Here is an 18,960-nt window from a genome sequence, read left to right on the forward strand (position 1 = left end):
TTGTCCACACTATTTTTTTTCTTTTAAATGTGTGTATTTATATAGCATGTATTTATTTCTCAGTTACCTTGTCTTTTATCTGGCTTCATTTCATCGATTTTTTTCTTCCTTTATTTTGGGGCAAATTTGCAAAAATGTAGGATATTTTTCATGCTTTCCAGGCATGTTTTTCCATACATGAAATGAGGCTGTGATCAGATGCTTTGCATCCTTCTATATTCTCTCTTCCATAGGTATATTCACAGATAATATTCCATATTCTTCTGTATGTTCAGGCTCTAGCGAGCTGCATATTGATGCATCTTATATGTCCACACAGAGTCCTCTAGAAATGAATGGAATGCCACATAGATACAGAGAGCTGCTTGCAGAACTGAGGCCTAAAAATTTTAACTCAGTTTTTTCATTTATTTGTTCATGTGTAACTCCATTACACTGTTCAGAGATCACCTACTCGATAGACGTATCCAATCAATTTACAGTTTTACAAATATGATATGTATATAGACTAAAGTAGAGAATTATTTATCTTTAAACAAAAATCAGTGCCTACCCACAAGGAATATTTTTCTTTTTTAAAACCATTATGCCTCAACTTAAAGAAAATCTATTTCTACTGGACCACTGGAAGGCATATATGTGCAATGTAAGGGCCTACTCCCAAAGAAATTATAAGTTTTTTCTTCCGATTGACATGCAACAGCTGGTTTTCTTTTAAATAACTATTATTTATCATGTGAAATATGGGGTTTCATTTTCACTCTTCCCATTCTCAGAAACAATAGCTAGTTATTTTTGAAATTGGGACCATTTTGAAGCATTTTAATGAAAGAAAGTTTTCAAGAAGAGATCAAGTTTATTAAATTTCTGCCTCAAAGGGGTTATGAATACCTGAAAATAACCATCTGTTTTGAATAAATATGCATAAGTAACTCTGTTTCATAATAATAACTGGTAATAATACTGAACATTTGTAATAAGAGCTTACTGAAATATTTTATAGAGAGCATTTTTCCATTGGCAAATGCAGTTTTGTCAAATCGAAGTATTATGTAGAAAACTTTTTGAAGGGAAAGTGTCAAAATGAATAGTTTCATCTTTCTAATTTCATTTTGTTAATGTTGAAACATTTTGTTATAAGGCAAAAATATTTTATATCATTATTCTATTCTATTCACATTAATGAAAAAATGTTTTGATGTTTCCAAATCAATTTTCTTTTCAGAATGTCCATTCTTTGGAAATTATTGAAATGTCAACATTTTGTTCTGATTAAAAACAAAATTCAAAATGCCAGAATTTTCCTTGAGATGGAAATTCTGTTTTCTGACCAGCTGTTTATAGGGTACATCTATACTATGGGATAAGCTTGAATGAAGATATGCAATTTCAGGTACGTTAATTGCATCCCTGAAGTCGAAGTACCTTAACTCAACTTTTGGCGCTGTCCACAGAAAAGCTGTCCACTCTCCCTTCGACTTCCCTTACTTCTCGTGGAAGCAGGACTGCCAACATCAGCTGGAGTTCACTTCTCAGTTCGAATGAGCATGTCTTCATGCTAATTTGAACTCTGGAATATCGACAGTGGAAGTTTTGATCTTCTCTGGAGTGTAGACGTACCCATAAAGTGCTTGTTGTTGTCAAAGGACTACAAATATTAACCATTCTGAATATTGTCAGATATTGGTCTTCAGGTATTGTTTCTTAAGCTCTTCAATTCTTCTTTTACCTTTTCCCAACAAAATATCTGTCAGGCGTGTTTTAGTTTTGCTTTGTGTTGTTCCACTGAAAAATTTCAAGAAAGTGTCTGGTGAGTTTGTATATTTCAATTCTGGGTGTCCAATCTGAGATGACTAAAGGACCCTGATTTTCATGGGCAAGTGCTCACTGCTTTCTGAAACTCTTTTTAAGGTTTCACACTATGGCTATCCAGAAATGGAACAACACTGACCTATCAGCCCTTTTGGAAAATATAAGTAATCATTGTTGCAATTGTAGTATTATTATAGCCATATTGGTTGCTGGGATATGAGAGAGGAAAGTAATAAGAGAGTCACAGCTAAAGATACGATTATGTTTCCATTATTTTTGGTGAAAAGTTAAATTTTTATTTCACTAAATTTATACTAGAGAGGGGCTGTGTTGGTTTGGAAGAAAATACAGAACTTTCCAAACAGTCCAGGGAGCAGGGCTGCCGGCAGAATTGCCAGGTTCCTGGGCAAAGGGAAAGGGGAGCCAGCTCTGGGCTCCTGGAAGGGTGGGAACTTGGGTACAAGGGGCAGGGCTGTGGGAGGCTAACTTCTCCTCACCATCCTTTCAGCGCTGCCCAGCCACAGACTGCAGGCCATAAACATGCCATTGGCAGGGTAGGGGGGTCTGATAGCCCAAGCCATAAAGTCACAAAGGTCATGGAATCCCTGGCCTCCAAGACAGACTCATAGCCTTAGTCACAGCTAAACACAAGGTAGAACAGATTGTTACTCATGAAGGGTTAATTAACGTGTTCACTTAAATAAGTGGGAAATTAACAAATTGGCAACTCTGCTGTCTTAGGAGGATTCCTAGGTTACTAATTGTGAAAAGTGAGTAGACAAATAACCTCTCAGTCTTCCTCAAAGTAAACATACACAGCACCTTCAAAAGACAGGCCTGGGCACTTACATTCATAACTCTCTTAGCTAGACACCAAAAGTCAGGAACTTGGAGAGGCTGGTTTTATGGCTCATCCCAACACTTTGTAATCTACCAGCCCTCCTTTTTTCTATGCCTACAGGGTTGTTAAAATGGAGTGGGCAGTTAAAGGGTCCCCTGTGCCGCTGTTAAGCCTAAGAGGTTAACACATCAATCCCAGCTTGCATTTAGCTGTGAGACTGAATACTTTGTCCCGACTTGAAGAACAGCCCTGTGAAGCTTGAATTTCTCTTCCACCAATAGCAGTTGGTCCAATACAATATATTACCTCATCTACCTTGTCTCTGACCATTTTTATATGGCATTCTAGCACTACACAAAAGAAAAGAGAATAAAATATGACAATTCCCTGAGTGGAAAATGCTCTTATAACATGTTGCATCAAATGTGGCACCTCTAAAGATTGTGTTTTTATTTCATTAGCGAGGGGCCGTGTTGGTTTGAAGAGAGACAGGACTCACCAAACAGTCCTGTGAGCAGGGCTGGTGACAGAATTGCCAGACTCCTGGGGCAAAGTTGAAGAGGCTGCCTCTGGGCTCTTGGGATTATCTTCTCCTATCCAGCTCCTCTGCACTGCCCGGCTCACACCACCCAGGGTGCTGTCAGTGATTTAAAAAACCCAGGGTTGCTTCTATAGTAGCAAGAGCTGGGAACCCCAGACCCTTTTAAAGCTCCGGTCCTCAGGGAAGCTTATCCTTCCTCTTCCTCTCCCCCTGCCCTCTTGGCAGTTCTGCTTGTGAGTGGATCACATACAGTGATAACATAACCTACTTTCCAACCTGCTACAAGCTCCTAATTTAAATGAGGATTCTTTGCAGTTTTTTTTCTGGAGATGATGTCACAATGTTACTGTAGTCAATACTGATTCTTTCTACGAGGCTTGCTTGTGTATGGATAGCTTTTTTAAACGTAATTGTGTCCTCCAAAATGCAAATACTTTTATAAATCACATAAACACCTTCCTAAAACAATGACATGAACAAACTTTTTACAAAAGAAGATGCATTTCTCTCTTTCTCTTTCTTTTCCTACAAAAAGTAAAAACTGATTTAATGGACTGAAAGTCAGGTTAAAATAGCTGATATAAATGGTGCTTTTCCAATTACAAAAACACATAGTCATTCTTCATTTTGGGTGACAGCCAACAGAAGAATATTTTGGATAGTGAAAACAGGCAGCCAGTCAAGTAAGCTCTTTGTGAAGGTATTTAGACATATAGGGGTGATAAATAATGAGAACTAAGCTTCATAATTTTCCCTCCCCTTCCTTCATTTTTAACAAAATGCCTCATTATTTCCTTTTAAAATGAATAGACTGATATAGAGAAGGAATCATCTGTCTTTCACACAATATGCTCTTTGATTGTTTTTCCTACAATCTTGATTAAAAAGCTTAATGGTGCCCAGATATTCAGCACAATAAATATTAAGAACAAGGAAGAAGGCACATAAGCCAAAATAGGGAAAGAACACATTAAACAATATTTAGATAAGTTAGATGCATTCAAGTCAGCAGGGCTTGATGAAATTCATCTTTGGGTACTTAGAGAATTAGCTGAAGCCATCTCAGAACCATTACCAATTATCTTTAACAACTCATGGAGAACAGGTGAGGCCCAAGAGGGCTGCAGAAGGACAAATGTAGTACCTATCTTTAAGAAAGGAAACAGAGGACATGCGCAATTGTAGCCTAACTTTGATACCTAGAAACTACTTGAACAAATTATTAAACAGTTTGTAACCAGGCAATTGGATTAGAAAGGAACATAAATTGATCAAAACCAAATCATGTCAAACCAACCTAATTTCCTTCTTTTGATGGGGTTACTGGCTAGTGAATGGGGAGGAAGCAGTAGATGAAGCATTTCTGAATTTTAGTAAGGTTTTTGGCACAGTCCCACATAATATTCTCAAACTAACCAGGGGTCAGACCTGTGTTCAATATTAGTCAATGTTTTGATTAACGGCTTGAATGGCGAACATGATTATAAAATTGGACAATGCCATTACATGGGGAAAGGTTGCAAGTGCTTTGGAGGACATCATTTAGTTTCAAAATTATCTTGAAAAATTAGAGAATTGGTTTGAAATCCACAAGCTGCCGTTCAGTGAAGACAAGTGCAAAGTTCTACACTTGGTAAGGAGAACTACTAAGCACAAATGCAGAGCTACAAAAATAGGATCTGGGGGTTAGAGTAGATCATAAATTGAATCTGAGTTAGTAAGGTTCTTCAGTTGTGAAAAAGACCAATGTCGTTCATATATTAACAAGGAGAGTTGTACATTAGACATAAGTGGTAGTTGTCCCTCTCTGCTCAGCACTGGTGATGTCCCAATGGGAATATTTTGTCCATTTCTGGGTGCTGCACTTTAAGAAAGATGTAGATAAATTAGAGTGCATAGAAGAGCAACAAACATGACAAAAGGATCAGAAAATCTAAAGGATGAATAAGGTTAAAAAGCTGGACAGGGACCTGATAAGCCTTTACTTAGGTTAAGAACTGATACAAAGGGGATAATGATCAATTGTTCTTCATGTCCTTTGAAGGCAGGACAAGAAGTAATTGGCTTGATCTGCAGCAAGGGAGATTTAGATTAGATATTAGGAAAACCTTTCTAACTAAGGATAGTTTAAGTCCTGGAGTAGGATTTCCAGGGGGCTTGTGGAATCCCCTTCACTGGAGATTTGTAAGAGCAGATTGGACAAGCCCTTCTCACAGATGGTCTATTCTTACATGGTCGTGCCTCAGTGCAGGGAGATGGACTCGATGAGCTCTTAAGGTCGATGATTCAATGGTTGATCCATGTATACACGTTTGGAAGTTGCAGAGTGAAAAACTGAGGGTATGTCTACACTACAAAGTTAGTTCGAACTAACGGACGTTAGTTCGAACTAACTTTAATAGGTGCTACACTAGCGCTCCGCTAGTTCGAATTTGAATCGAACTAGCGGAGCGCTTAGTTCGAACTAGGTAAACCTCATTTTACGAGGACTAACGCCTAGTTCGAACTAGCTAGTTCGAACTAAGGGCTGTGTAGCCCTTTAGTTCGAACTAGTGGGAGGCTAGCCCTCCCCAGGTTTCCCTGGTGGCCACTCTGGCCAACACCAGGGAAACTCTATGCCCCCCTCCCGGCCCCGGACCCCTTAAAGGGGCACGGGCTGGCTACGGTGCCCGTGCCAGGTGCAAGCCTGCCAGCACCCAGCTAGCAGACCCTGCACCTGGCACGGCACAGAGCCACCCACCCGATGCCCCCCAGCCCACCCCCTCTTGCCGGGACCAGGCTGGCGGCTCCCGGGAGCTTGCCCTGGACCGCAAGAGGCGGGCACCTTCCTGGGCTAGTGCGGACATCGTGGACCTCGTCCACGATCTCCGCACTAGGCACAGGAAAGTGGCTGTCTAGGGCAGGAGAGCTGCCAGCCTGGCCACCCAGGACCAGGTGTGCATGAAAATCAAGGGGGTCCACTGAGACCCCCGACACTGAGCCCTGAGCTTACAATGGCTGTACTGGGTCAGACCAAAGGTCCATCTAGCCCAGTAGCCTGTCTGCCAACAGCGGCCAACCCTAGGGACCCTGGAGGGGATGGACCGAAGACAATGACCAAGCCATTTGTCTCATGCCATCCCTCTCCAGCCTTCCACAAACTTTGGGCAGGGACACCACTCCTACCCTCTGGCTAATAGGACTCCATGGACCCAACCTCCATCACTTTATCTCACTTCCCTTTCAACTCTGTTCTAGTTGTAGCCTTCACAGCCTCCTGCAGCAAGGAGTTCCACAGGTTAACTATTTGCTTTGTCAACAACAACAACTTTCTCTTACTAGTTTGAAGCCTGCTACCCATTCCTTTCCTTTGGTGTCCTCTAGTCCTTCTTTATGGGAACTCAGGAAGAACTTTTCTGAATGCACCCTCTCCACCCAACCCCTGCTTTTAGAGACCTCTATCCTGTCCCCCCTCCGTCTCCTCTTTTCTAAGCTGAACAGTCCCAGTCTCTGTAGCCTTTCTTCATCTGGGACCTGTTCCCAACCCCTGATCATGTTAGTTGCCCTCCCCTCTCCCAGCCTTTCTCTTCCCCTCTCCCACCTCCTTTTCCCAGTCTCCCCCAGTTTTTTTCAATAAAGACAGAGTCAATGTTGGAAGAAACGTTATCTTTATTTTGTACATCAATAAGAAGAGGGGCTAGGGAAGGGTAAGTGGAAGGAGGTGAGGGAGGAATGGGGTACGAGCCCCCGATGGGGAGGACTGGGCTGGCTCTGCGGGCTTCTGGGGGTGGAAGCTCTCCTGCAGCCCCCCAATTACTCCCTCTCCCCAGATGGCAGCCTGCGGCAAGTGCAGCTGGGCTGATGGCCGAGTGGTGTGATGTGCCCAGTGTGGGTACTCCGGGCACTCCAAGCCAGAACTTCTTTGGAAGTGGGGCACCCCTTAGAACTGTGTGTCCGGGGTGGGGGTCGGGACCCTTTAAGCGCAGCCCTCGGCTAGCCTGAGACAGCATCTCCATGCTCTAAGTCCTCCTTTTATGCCCTGCCGGCACTGCTTCCGGCCATCCTTAAGCCCTGTTCAGAGTCCACTCAATGTGGACTTACTAGTTCGAACTAGCAAAACGCTAGTTCGAACTAGTTTTTAGTTCTAGACGCGTTAGTTCGAACTAGCTTAGTTCGAATTAACTAATTCGAACTAAGTTAGTTCGAACTAGCGCTGTAGTGTAGACGTACCCTGAGGTTGCAGAGCTTTCAAATGGTTTTTTGAAATGGAAATAGATTCCTGCTCCTCACCACAGGGACTTTTGAGTCACTGAGTTACTTCCTGGTGATTTTTTTCCTTCTTAATAAAGCTCCCTCGTTTTGCAAGCAAGAAAACAATTTTGACTTTGATGACATATACCTAGTGAAGTTGACTGCCTAGACTTCAATCTAAATCAGCTGGCAAAGCAGAATCCTAACATTTTAGCCTCACAGATACAGTCAAGGCCGAGATCAGACATGAAAGCACTGATCTGGATGCACAATACTTCCTAATACTTCACACATCTCTTACTTCATTTCAACCCTTCCTTAATTTCGGGTACTAGTTTAGATTAATTTGACTCAGACACCATCGCTGTGTCTACACTGGCATGAATTTCCAGAAATGCTTAAAACAGAATAGTTTTCATTATAAGTATTTCCATAAAAGAGCGTCTACATTGGCCACAGATGCTTTTCCGGAAAAGCCCTTTTTCCAGAAAAGCATCTGTGGCCAATGTAGATGCGCTTTTCCGGAAAAGAGCCCCGATCGTCATTTTCGCGATCAGGGCTTTTTTCTGGAAAAGACTACTGGGCTGTCTACACTGGCCCTTTTCTGGAACAGTGTTCCGGAATAAGGACTTATGCCCGAGCAGGAGCAGCGTAGCTATTCTGGAATAGCGGCTGATTTTGTACAGTACAGCATCGTTGCTTTTCCGGAAATTCAAGGGCCAGTGTAGACAGCTCGCAGCTTATTCCAGAAAAGCGGCTGATTTTCCAGAATAAGTGGCCCAGTGTAGACACAGCCCATTTGTCTTCTGGAAGTTTTGGCAGGGGTATTTGCCTGCTTATCTGCTGACCCCTATTTCTGCTGTTGTTCTGGTGTTTCCTGCATAGTAAATACACAGTGTATTTTTAAATCTCCTGGGCTTATGTGCTTGGGACTTCCTAGTCATATTGTGCATGCTGGGTTGTTACTGATCTTAAGTGGAAGCCTTAGAACAAGTATTAATTCAAACATGGTAGCAGCAGGACACAAGCAGAACAATTGGAGGATAGGGACATAATTCAAAATGACCTTAGCAAGTTAGAGAAATGGTCAGAGGTAAACAGGATGAAGTTTAATAAAGAGAAATGCAAAGTGCTCCACTTAGGAAGGAACAATCAGTTCCATAATAAAGTGATAGGGAATAGCCAGCATGGGTTTGTGAAGAACAAGTCATGCCAAACTAATCTAATAGCTTTCTTTGATAGGATAATGAGCCTTGTGGATAAGGGAGAAGCGGTGGATGTCATATACCTAGACTTTAGTAAGGCATTTGATACGGTCTCGCATGATATTCTTATTGATAAACTGGGCAAATATAACTTAGATAGGGCCACGATAAGGTGGGTGCATAATTGGCTAGATAACCATAGTCAGAGAGTTGTTGTTAACGGTGCTAAATCCTGCTGGAAAGGGATAACAAGTGGAGTTCCGCAAGGGTCTGTTTTGGGACCCGTACTGGTCAATATCTTCATCAATGATGTAGATATTGGGATAGAGAGTACGCTTATTAAGTTTGCAGATGATACCAAACTGGGTGGGGTTGCAACTTCTTTGGAGGATAGGGACATAATTCAAAATGACCTTAGCAAGTTAGAGAAATGGTCAGAGGTAAACAGGATGAAGTTTAATAAAGAGAAATGCAAAGTGCTCCACTTAGGAAGGAACAATCAGTTCCATACATCCAAGATGGGAAGCGACTGTCTAGGAAGGAGCATGGCGGAAAGGGATAGAGGGGTCATAGTGGACCACAAGTTGAATATAAGTCAACAGTGTGATGCTGTTGCAAAAAAAGCAAATATGATTCTAGGTTGTATCAACAGGTGTGTTGTAAGCAAAACTCGTGAAGTCATTCTGCCGCTCTACTCTGCACTAGTTAGGCCTCAGCTGGAGTACTGTGTCCAGTTCTGGGCACCACATTTCAAGAAAGATGTGGAGAAATTGGAAAGGGTACAGAGAAGAGCGACAAGATTGATTAAAGGTTTAGAGAACATGACCTATGAAGCCAGGCTTCATGAACTGGGCTTGTTTAGTTTGGAAAAAAGAAGATTAAGGGGGGACATGATAGCGGTTTTCAAATATCTAAAAGGGTGTCACAAGGAGGAAGGAGAAAATTTGTTCCTCTTGGTTTCTGAGGACAGGACAAGGAGTAATGGGCTTAAAGTGCAGCAAGGGAGGTTTAGATTGGACATTAGGAAAAAATTCCTAACTGTCAGGGTGGTCAAATATTGGAATAAATTGCCAAGGGAGGTGGTGGAATCTCCCTCTCTGGAGATATTTAAGAACAGGTTAGATAGACATCTGTCAGGGATGGTGTAGACAGAGCTTGGTCCTGCCTTGAGGGCGGGGGACTGGACTCGATGACCTCTCGAGGTCCCTTCCAGTCCTATGATTCTATGAATTAGTGGACTCTGCATTCAGATAGCATTCGGGTAGCTGTAGCTAATCTCACTTGGAAAGTACTTGATCTTCCTATCTAAAATTACTATGGTTTTTCACCCCTAATAAATTTTTAGTGAAAGGGAGGGGGCCTAAAGGGATTTTTTTTCCCTCAGAAAAATCCTGAGGGCCACAGAGTTTTTTTTGAAGAGAGCTGCTCTCGGAGATGGAAATATGCCCACAATAAAGATAAAGGACAGAGAAGGAAAAACTTCTTTAGATACCTCAGGAAATCTGAAAATTGCTTTAATAAGTAGGTAAGAATGTTAGTAACATAAGAATGGCCATACTGGGTCAGACCAAAGGTCCATCTAGCCCAGTAGCCTGTCTGCTGACAGTGGCCAGCACCAAGTCCCCAGAGGGGGTGGACCAAAGACAGTGATCAAGCGATTTGTCTTGGTAGGAGGATTATTTTTGTGGTTAAGACATTTTACTGAGACTCAGTCCTATTCTTGCCTCTGTTATAGCTTTCCTGGGCAATCTTAGGTACATTACTTAGCTGCTCCATGCCTCAGTTTCCCCTCTGTAAAATCAAAGGGAAACTAAAAATGTTTTTCTTCCACCCTATTAGACTGTAAGACCTTTGGGGCAAGGCAGTCTCTTCTAATGTCTACAGTGTCTAGTACACTAGAGTACACCCACTTTTTGTTACCAAAGTACCAGCAATGAAATCAATTAAATATAATATTTCAGGTAGTGGTTAAAATGTTATAACATCTCTGGTAGCACAGAGTGGACTTCTGTTGTTTAGGAGATTTCTGCAAAGTATGCGGTGATAGGGTCTTTAGATGAACACATAGCACTTGTCAAGTGAGAGGAATACGTCCTCTGCTTTGTTCATATTCAGTGCCTGAAGCAACTCGGCCACTGTATCCCCCCAAGATATCTGCTTCCCTTTGTAAGAACTGTTTTGTAAATAATAATAATACCTAGCTCTGATAAAGAGCTTTTCAGCAGTGGATCTTAAAGTACTATACAAAGGAGGTCATTTTATAGATGGGGAAATAGAGGCAAACAGCAGTGAAATGATTTGCCCAAGATCACCCAGCAGGCTAGCAGCAAGCTGGCAACTGAATCCAGGTGTCCTACTACTTAACTTTTTAGGGCTGTAATTTATTTGAGAAGTGTAACAAGGTGACTTGCCTTTGGCCTGAAGAGTCTGGGACTAAGCCAACCCTGATTATAGAATGAGCCTCACACCTGAGGAATATAAATAGCCAAAAGTGTAAGTGCTGGAAGGAATAGTTGTCTGGGCTCTGAGTCAGCAGATAGCAGCCAGAGTGGAAAAAGGAAGGTCAGAGCTGGAGACTTGGGAGAAGTGCTGAGTAAAACAGGGAAAAAAGTCAAAATCTCTTAAGGCAGAGAGGCATTGACTAACCAAGGAAGAGCTTGGGAGACTCAGAGAGGGAGTAAAGAGATAGGAAGTGGCCCAGGGAAAACTGTGTTGTGGGAAAAGGATCCAGCCTAATTTAGAGCCCTGGGTGGCAACCAAGAGGTGAGCCTGGGGCTGTGTTCCTATACCAGCCTATGGAGAAGGTGGACAAGCCCTTCACAAGTGTACCTGAATCCAGCACAGGGGGCAGGCTAAAGAAAAGCCCCAGAGAGCATGGAAGGCTCTTGATTTCTGATTATGACTGTTTGGGCTTTTAGCATGGAAAATGGGGACTCTGAAAGGGGTGGACTAAAGACTGTGGTGTGGCTGGTGGGTTGAGTCAGTGGGTAAGTGGCCATGTACATAGACTGCTATGACACCTGAGAGACTGTCAGCGGTGGGGCTAGTACAGTAGGAAGCAGTTATGTCCTTCCTGACCATGGGCAGATGCTCATTGGTGAGTATACCCTGTATCAAGGAACATGTTTGTTTGTTAATGTGAATTAAAATGATAGCCTTCTAATAGTCTGCAGTTTTGGAATATAATTGCCCTATGCTTATTCCTTCAATTTAATCTTGGCTGAGTTCAAGAACTAGTGCAAACACTAAAAAGAACATCCATGTATCCCCGCTCTATCCATATCTGTGGTGTTTTAGATGCTGCTTGTATTTATTAGAACTGGGATAAATCAAGGCCTGTTGAAGTTTGTTACTACCTTACTTGCATGATACAACATCTTCAGCTAATACTCCTCAGTCTGGATCCTATTCCATTTTTTAATCTTAATCTGAGTGGGTGGTGGGAATTTTGAGGAACACTATAAATTTTTTTTTTTTTTGTTTGAAACATTTTCATTGTATTTTCAACAGTGTGTTCTGGGGATATTGCAAAACATGTACAGTTAACTGAATCTTTAGAGTTCTTTTAAGAATTCAAGGAGGTTTTTTAAAAGTCCTTCAAAGTATATTTTATAAGATTAGTACTCTCCTGACCTTCCTAAATGACAATCTGTTTTTAATAAACCCTATTTAGCCAGGCTAATTAGAGTTGGTAATAAATCTTTTGGCTGGTTGACTAATCTTAGAAAACATTTAGGAGTCTATATTGATCAGAGAACTGAGGCTGTAAAACCATATGGAGAGAGACTGTTTATTCTGGATAAAGAAAAATAAGCTTTTCTGAAGAATAGATATTACTACTTCTTATTCTTTGGTAGTTGCTAAAAAATAGATTTATTACTAAAGCTGGGCTTAGGCAAAATCCTTGGCTCAACACACATCCTTACCCTTGGAATATTTGAAATCTGTGTCAGGTAAAATGTTTGCTATGAGCATATGCTTGTCAGACCTCAATCCTTAATCTAAACACCATGGGACATTTTGTTTTGTGGTTTGAGTCCATCTCTATATTATAATTCCATACTGGTTGTCTAATGCAATTCAGACTAATCTAATCTAAGTACTTATCATCTCTGTGGTATACTTGCTTTATAACGTGTTGCATGTACAATCTAAATGTCTGCCAAAAAGTTCAGACTTGGATGCTAAAAGGTAAGTATCTGTAACACTATACTTAGGGCTCTGATTGAAAGATCACTAAAGTTGATGGATTCTTTCAATTGATTTTTTTTTTTTTTATGGGCTATCCATCAGGGCTTTAGAGACAGTTATTTAGGTGCCTTAAAAAAGCAGATAGGTGCTTAGTGAGATTTACAGAGGAACCAGATAGATGAGGTATCTAAATTCCATTGATTTAGTGGACTTAGGCACCTAACCCACTTAGACTCCTAGTGGGCTTTTTAAAAGCCACTATCTTCATGTTTAGGCACTGACATACCTTAACAAATCTAACCCTTGATGCTGAAATCAAAATTACCCAGTTGCCTCATAATAAATTAATAAAAATAAACTGCTTAAGTAGAACTACTTTAGCCAGAATGCAAATGATAGTACATATGTAGCACTAAATTCCTAATATTTCCTCCAGTGTAAAGGTGTCTCAAAGCCACATATGTCTGACCACAAGATTGCTGTTGTGCAGAACTGAATCCAGGGTTTTCAAATTATCAGGTGTGGTGCTGGCTAAACAGTCTAAAAATATTTCTACTGGTTAAAGAATAATATGGGGCTTATCACATTGTGCTCCAAAATACACGCTGTGATTTATGAAACTAGAATTCCAAATGTGCATAGAGAAATTTGGTAAAATTGTAAGTTGCGTTCCTATGTTGCTGACTTAGCAAATGCAACTTTTAAGCAATGTATGCCGCCACCAAGTTCGTAAATGACAATTTTAATTAAAGCGCAACAGTAGTTTCTTCATTTATTTACATCCATAAACGGTAACTCCCCCCCACAAATTTCAGTGTAGTTGCCTGGATATAGATGACAGCAGAACTAGGTCATCATTTTCCATTGTATTTCATCGTATTTACAGTGTACGTTTGCATTATCCTTTGAAAACTTCCTGCTGTGTTGAGTGGTGTACATGCAGCCTTCAGATTTAGAGAAGGAAGGGGTTTGGGCTATTTTTACCAAGTAATAGTGCTTCAGAAATACACTCCATGGAACACACATTTAAAAGAGCAAATAATGAGGTCTTTGAGTGTACTCAGAGTTATTATTTTATAAACACCAGTTCTGCGAGCATGCCTGTACTTAGCTTTAAGTTTGCAGGATGTTTGCAGGCAGACTGCATTTTACTAGAAGGAGCACTGAAGAACCAGTAGTGAGTAATGGAAAAATAGACAAAACTATACTATTGCAAAAATAAACTGATAAATAATTTGTCATACAAACTTGTGTCATACAAACTTGTGCAGTGATCTTAAGAATTAAATCTCTTTTCCCCGCCCCCAGGATTCAGAATTTCCTAAAGATGCTCAAGTGAATCCTTACCTTGCTCGAGCGAAGGAATGTATCCGACCATTGAAATCTGCAGTATACCGGTTGAGCAACACTTTGAAAGTCCATAATCTCGCAGTCAGCTGGTAGGAACCTTAATATATTTAGTTTATCATTGTATAAATATTGAGTCTCTTCTATCTAATGGTTATAGAGAGAAATCTGTTGGAAGTGGTGAAAGAACTATTCTTGTTAAATGCCCTAAACCAGTGATCCCCAACGCGGTGCCTGCGGGTGCCATGGTGCCCGCCGGGCCACTTGTGTGCCTGCCGAGTGATTGGCGCCAGCCCCAGGTGTGCAGCACATGGGCGGCCCTGACCCCAGGCACGGTGGATGGGCTGTGCCGGCCCCGGGCATGCGGCGTATAGGCGTCCTTGCCCCTGGGCACACGGCACAACAGCAGCGTCAGCCTCAGGCATGGGGCGCATGGGAGCTGCTGGCGCATGGGTGCACGGCACAGGAGTGGCGCTGGCCCCGGGCATGCAGCTCATGGGCTGTTCCGGCCCTGGGCGCATGGCACAGGAGCAGCGCCGGCCCCAGGCGCCTGGTGTATGGGCAGCCCCACCCCTGGTCGTGTGGCACAGGAGCGGCGCTGGCCCTGGGAGTGCGGCGCATGGGTGGTGCCGGCACCGGGCATGCGGCTCGTGAGTGCCCCCACCCCTGGGTGCCTGGCACGAGTGGCCCCGCCTCCGGGCGCACGGCATCCCCAAAAGGTTGGGGACCACTACCCTAAACAATCGTCAAAGGCACTGCACAGGCCAAGTGGATTGTGAGTCCTTGATTTACAGTCCTAATCCTATATAGAGGCCTATAAAATGTACAGAGCACTTGCTCTGAGATTCCCATGCAGTTAATTTTATACCAGAGTAAATTATGGCAGTAATTTAAAATCAAGTAATTGACTCTAGTGAGTTCCTCCGGATAGAAGTTTTTACTAGTTGATGTAACTGAGAACAGATTCTGGCCATGAGAATATAGCATATTTGTGACAATGTCCTTTTCCCTTCTGTAGTCTTAGTCCTAGTGGATTTTCAAACCAGGTGAGAAGCATATGTGATGGGCCAACATTCTCAATATAGTTACTAAAATAGCTTAAAGTTTGGCATGGAAAAATCTGTGGATGGTAGAAGTACATATTGTCAGACTCAAATAATATTGGAAATTGGCCTTTATGATGAATAAATAAGGAAAAATAGATACGATGGTGACACTCATCTAAGCTTGAGGTTCTAGTAGGCTGATTTAAAAAAATGTGGTGTGTGCAGCTCATTTCCTTGGGTCAAAAAATCAAGTTTTAAATTTAGATGTCCTAGTTTACAAGCTATTGCACACTTTAAGTGTTAGCCATTTGGCTGAGGAAGAGTAAACATGAAAGTCATCTTTGCTGCTAGCTGTAACACATTTTCAAAGTTCAGAGTTCTGAGTTTATTAAGGTGTTTCTTTGTTAATGCATGTGTGAAACCCACCCAGATGTGGGTTTGCTATTTATAGATCTTTTGAAATAGCTTTGTATTATCCCCACTGTGGCCAGATGGCAAGTTCAATGCTACTAAACTTATCAGCCTAAAGAAAAATGGTCCTTCCTCATTCAACAAAACTTTGTGAAATTAAATTGAAGATGTTTTCTCCAAAGCTAATTAATTTCTTAGATCTTTTATTGCTTAGATCTTACATTTTAGGTAATGTGGTTTCTCAATTGTCAGTTGCAGCCCTTTCCAATAATCGGTGTCTGGGGAAAAACTGGACAAACTTCTAATATAGTTTCTGTCCTCTCTCTCTCTCTCTCTCTCTCTCTGTGTGTGTGTGTGTGTGTGTGTGTGTGTGTGTGTGTGTGTGTGTGTAAGCAATATACAGGAAGCAGAACTGCATGAAATGTTGGTAACAAAAGGAGTTTTGTGGTGATCAAAATGTTCTTGTTTGTGGAACTGGGAACAATTTTTCAAAAATCTGAAAATGTTTGAAATTCTTATTTGCTATTAGGATGACTGCTAAACCATTCTGACATATTTCAGCGTAGTACTTGAAATTTCTGCCTAATTTTTTTATTGGCTTGGTTTTGGCACAGGAATGATTGACTTCATCTACCCCATACTGTAGGTTATCAATGATGTGATAATTACCTGTTCGGGTCATTACCTGGAATTGGCCAGTGGTGGAAAAGGGGATACTGGGCTAGATGGTATAACCCAGTATGGTTGTTTTTAAGGTCTTTTCTGTGGTGTAGCATATTGATTGGGGCCTCTGATCCAGTGAGGGAAGACAGCTGGGCAGGACTGTGTTTCACTTCTGTGCAGCCTGATAGGGGAATTACCAATATTCTTGGCCCACAAGTGTATAGTTAGGATTTTAGGGGGACGCAGTTCTTATCTCATACCCTGCTGAGCACATTGGAAGGCAAAGTGGTCCATTTGCAGAAGTATAAGATGTATTGTGCAATATTATGTAAAGCATACATTTGATTCTTTCCCTTAAGCTGTGGAGGGCACCAAGGCCAGCCAGCTCTGTTAGGAAGCAGATCTTGCAGGCGCCAACTTCCCTTTGTGCCAGGGGGTGCTCAACCCCTGGCCGTGCCCCAAAGCCTGCCCCTTTCCCCAAGGCCACATTCACATCCTGCCTCCTCCTGCCCAGTTTCACCCCCTCCCTGGAGCGTGCTGCATCCTGCCCCTCACTCCTCTCCAGCCTCCCAAATGCCATAAAACAGCTGATTCCTGCAGGAGGGAGGGGGAAGTGCAGATGTGGGGACCTGCTTGAGCACCCACCAGTTTTTCCCTGTGAGTGCTATGGCCCGAGACGCCACACACTGACTCTGTGGGTGCTATCAGATCCCTCTAGAAAGGGACGAGCTGACTGCTTAATGAGCATGTGATTCCTAGACCATCTGGAAGGGAGGGTGGTGGGATTCAGTGGAAAACGCTTGATTCTTGTAGTAGGCCATGAGGCAGAGAAGCTCTGGGAGGGGAGCCTCTAGGTCAGGAAGAAAGAAGCTTTTGGGCTTACGTTGAACTGTTTTATTTTGAGGGTCACTAAAGGTTGTCAGGGCAAATGGGAGCCTGAGGAAAGGGCTTGAACAGACTGAGCTTGGTATTAATGCCTCCTGGGTTGGGGAGACCATCTAAACCCCTAACTGTAACTACATATACTCTTTTAAAAAGACAGCGTATATTCCTGTTTATATATAATGGGAGCATCTAAATCCTTTTAGCCCTGCATGGTACTCTGTACTATGAAGAGTTGTTCTTTAAATAGCTATGCCATATGTTGGCCTATGACTTTACAGATAATTAAGAAAAGCAAATATAAAGGATTTAGTGAGATTATCTAGGTTTCTTGGGGGGATCAAAGATAGATTTTTCTCCAAGGATTAACTCCTCTTTATCTCATTAGACTAGGTTTCCCTATTTACTATGAGTGGCTTCCACAGAAGACTGTTTTTTAATCTCCTAAAAGAGTCAGGTGCATTGACATGGCTGCAGAAAGTGTGAACATCTCCCTCATTCTGAAATGACACATTAAGGCCCCAATCCTGCACTGAGATCCGCAAAGGCTCACTGGTCTGCTGCACTTGTTTTCATCTCTAGTTTTGAAGAAAGAAAAGGTCAATGCTATAGTCTGATTCATCAAACCTAGCTTATTGATAAGGTCACGTGAGACCATATCACTAAAGTCTAGGTATACCACATCCTCCTCTTCTCCCTTATCCACAAGACTAGTTAACCTATGAACCTATCCAATTAGTTTGACATGAGTTGTTCTTTACAAATCCATGGGGGCTGTTACTTATCACCTTACTATCCAGATGTTTGCAGATGAATTCCTTAATTACTTGTTCAGTATCTTCCCTGGTACAGAAGTTAAAGCTGACTAGTCTGTAGTTTTCTGAGTTGTTCTTCTTTCCCTTTTTTATAGATGGACACCATATTTCCCCTTTTCTTGTCTCTGCTATCTCTCCCTGTTACCTGCCCTTAGAATCAGCCAAGGAATAAGCCCAGTCAAAGGGTGAACTGGAGCAACACTCCAGCTTGTTTATTGGTACAGATTCTTAATGGTAAGGCAATAGTCACACGCACATCACATTCCTGCCGACAGTTTGGAGGCAAGCTGCAAGCGTGGTGAGTTAGTTTACATTCTGCAGGCAGCTGAGGCGGCCAGGCAACAGCTCCATGAACATCGGCTGCAGGGTGACATGAGTCCCCTTGGAGCTGCAAGGGCTCTACTGCTTCCGGTCTGGTCCTAAGCTTGGTGTGCTGTTACCAAGGAAAAGAGAACTCCTCCTGGTTGCCCGTCACACATTTATGCACTTTCTAGTTTTTCTTAATCATAATACATGCCATGCTGCTTTGATTGGTGGGTTCTCACTCATACTTCCTCATGCACTTCATGTATCAACAGGTTACATATTCATAAGCATGAATACAATTGATTCTATTAATGCACTGTGACTTTTAGCAGGCATCTAACATCATGGGGATTTTTCAGCATAACAGGAACTATCTAGACCGCAGCAACTGAGCAGCAAACTGCAGATGAAAGAATAAATGGGGGGATAAGGGGCCACATCTGGCTACACTGCTGACTTCAGTGACTTTTTTCTAAGAACTCCTCTATCAGCTCCTTGAGTATTCTAGGATACATTTTATCAGGTCCTGGTGCAGGGCCGGCCCACAACACTTTGGCACCTGAGGTGGGGAGCTCCAATGATGCCCCCATACTCCCTTTTCGCCCGCCTGCCTGTTATGTCTCTTGTGCCCTCCTTCCTCCACACAGCACTCCACCATCTCTGTGCATCT

At 42.3% G+C, this 18,960-nt stretch overlaps 1 protein-coding gene across 4 annotated transcripts in view; it reads left to right on the forward strand.

Annotated features, from left to right (window-relative positions):
* Positions 1-18,960, forward strand: part of SPAG16 (sperm associated antigen 16) — a 667,853-nt gene that overhangs the window by 88,752 nt on the left and 560,141 nt on the right. For all 4 annotated transcript variants that reach the window (XM_014575658.4, XM_025186825.3, XM_089779827.1 and 1 more), the window contains one exon: positions 14,129-14,259. In XM_014575658.4, the coding sequence (XP_014431144.2) occupies positions 14,129-14,259 (131 nt within the window). The remainder of the gene's footprint in view (positions 1-14,128; positions 14,260-18,960) is intronic.

Source organism: Pelodiscus sinensis, chromosome 7 (genome assembly GCF_052426305.1).
Source record: "Pelodiscus sinensis isolate ZL-2025 chromosome 7, ASM5242630v1, whole genome shotgun sequence".
NCBI lineage: Eukaryota > Metazoa > Chordata > Testudines > Trionychidae > Pelodiscus > Pelodiscus sinensis.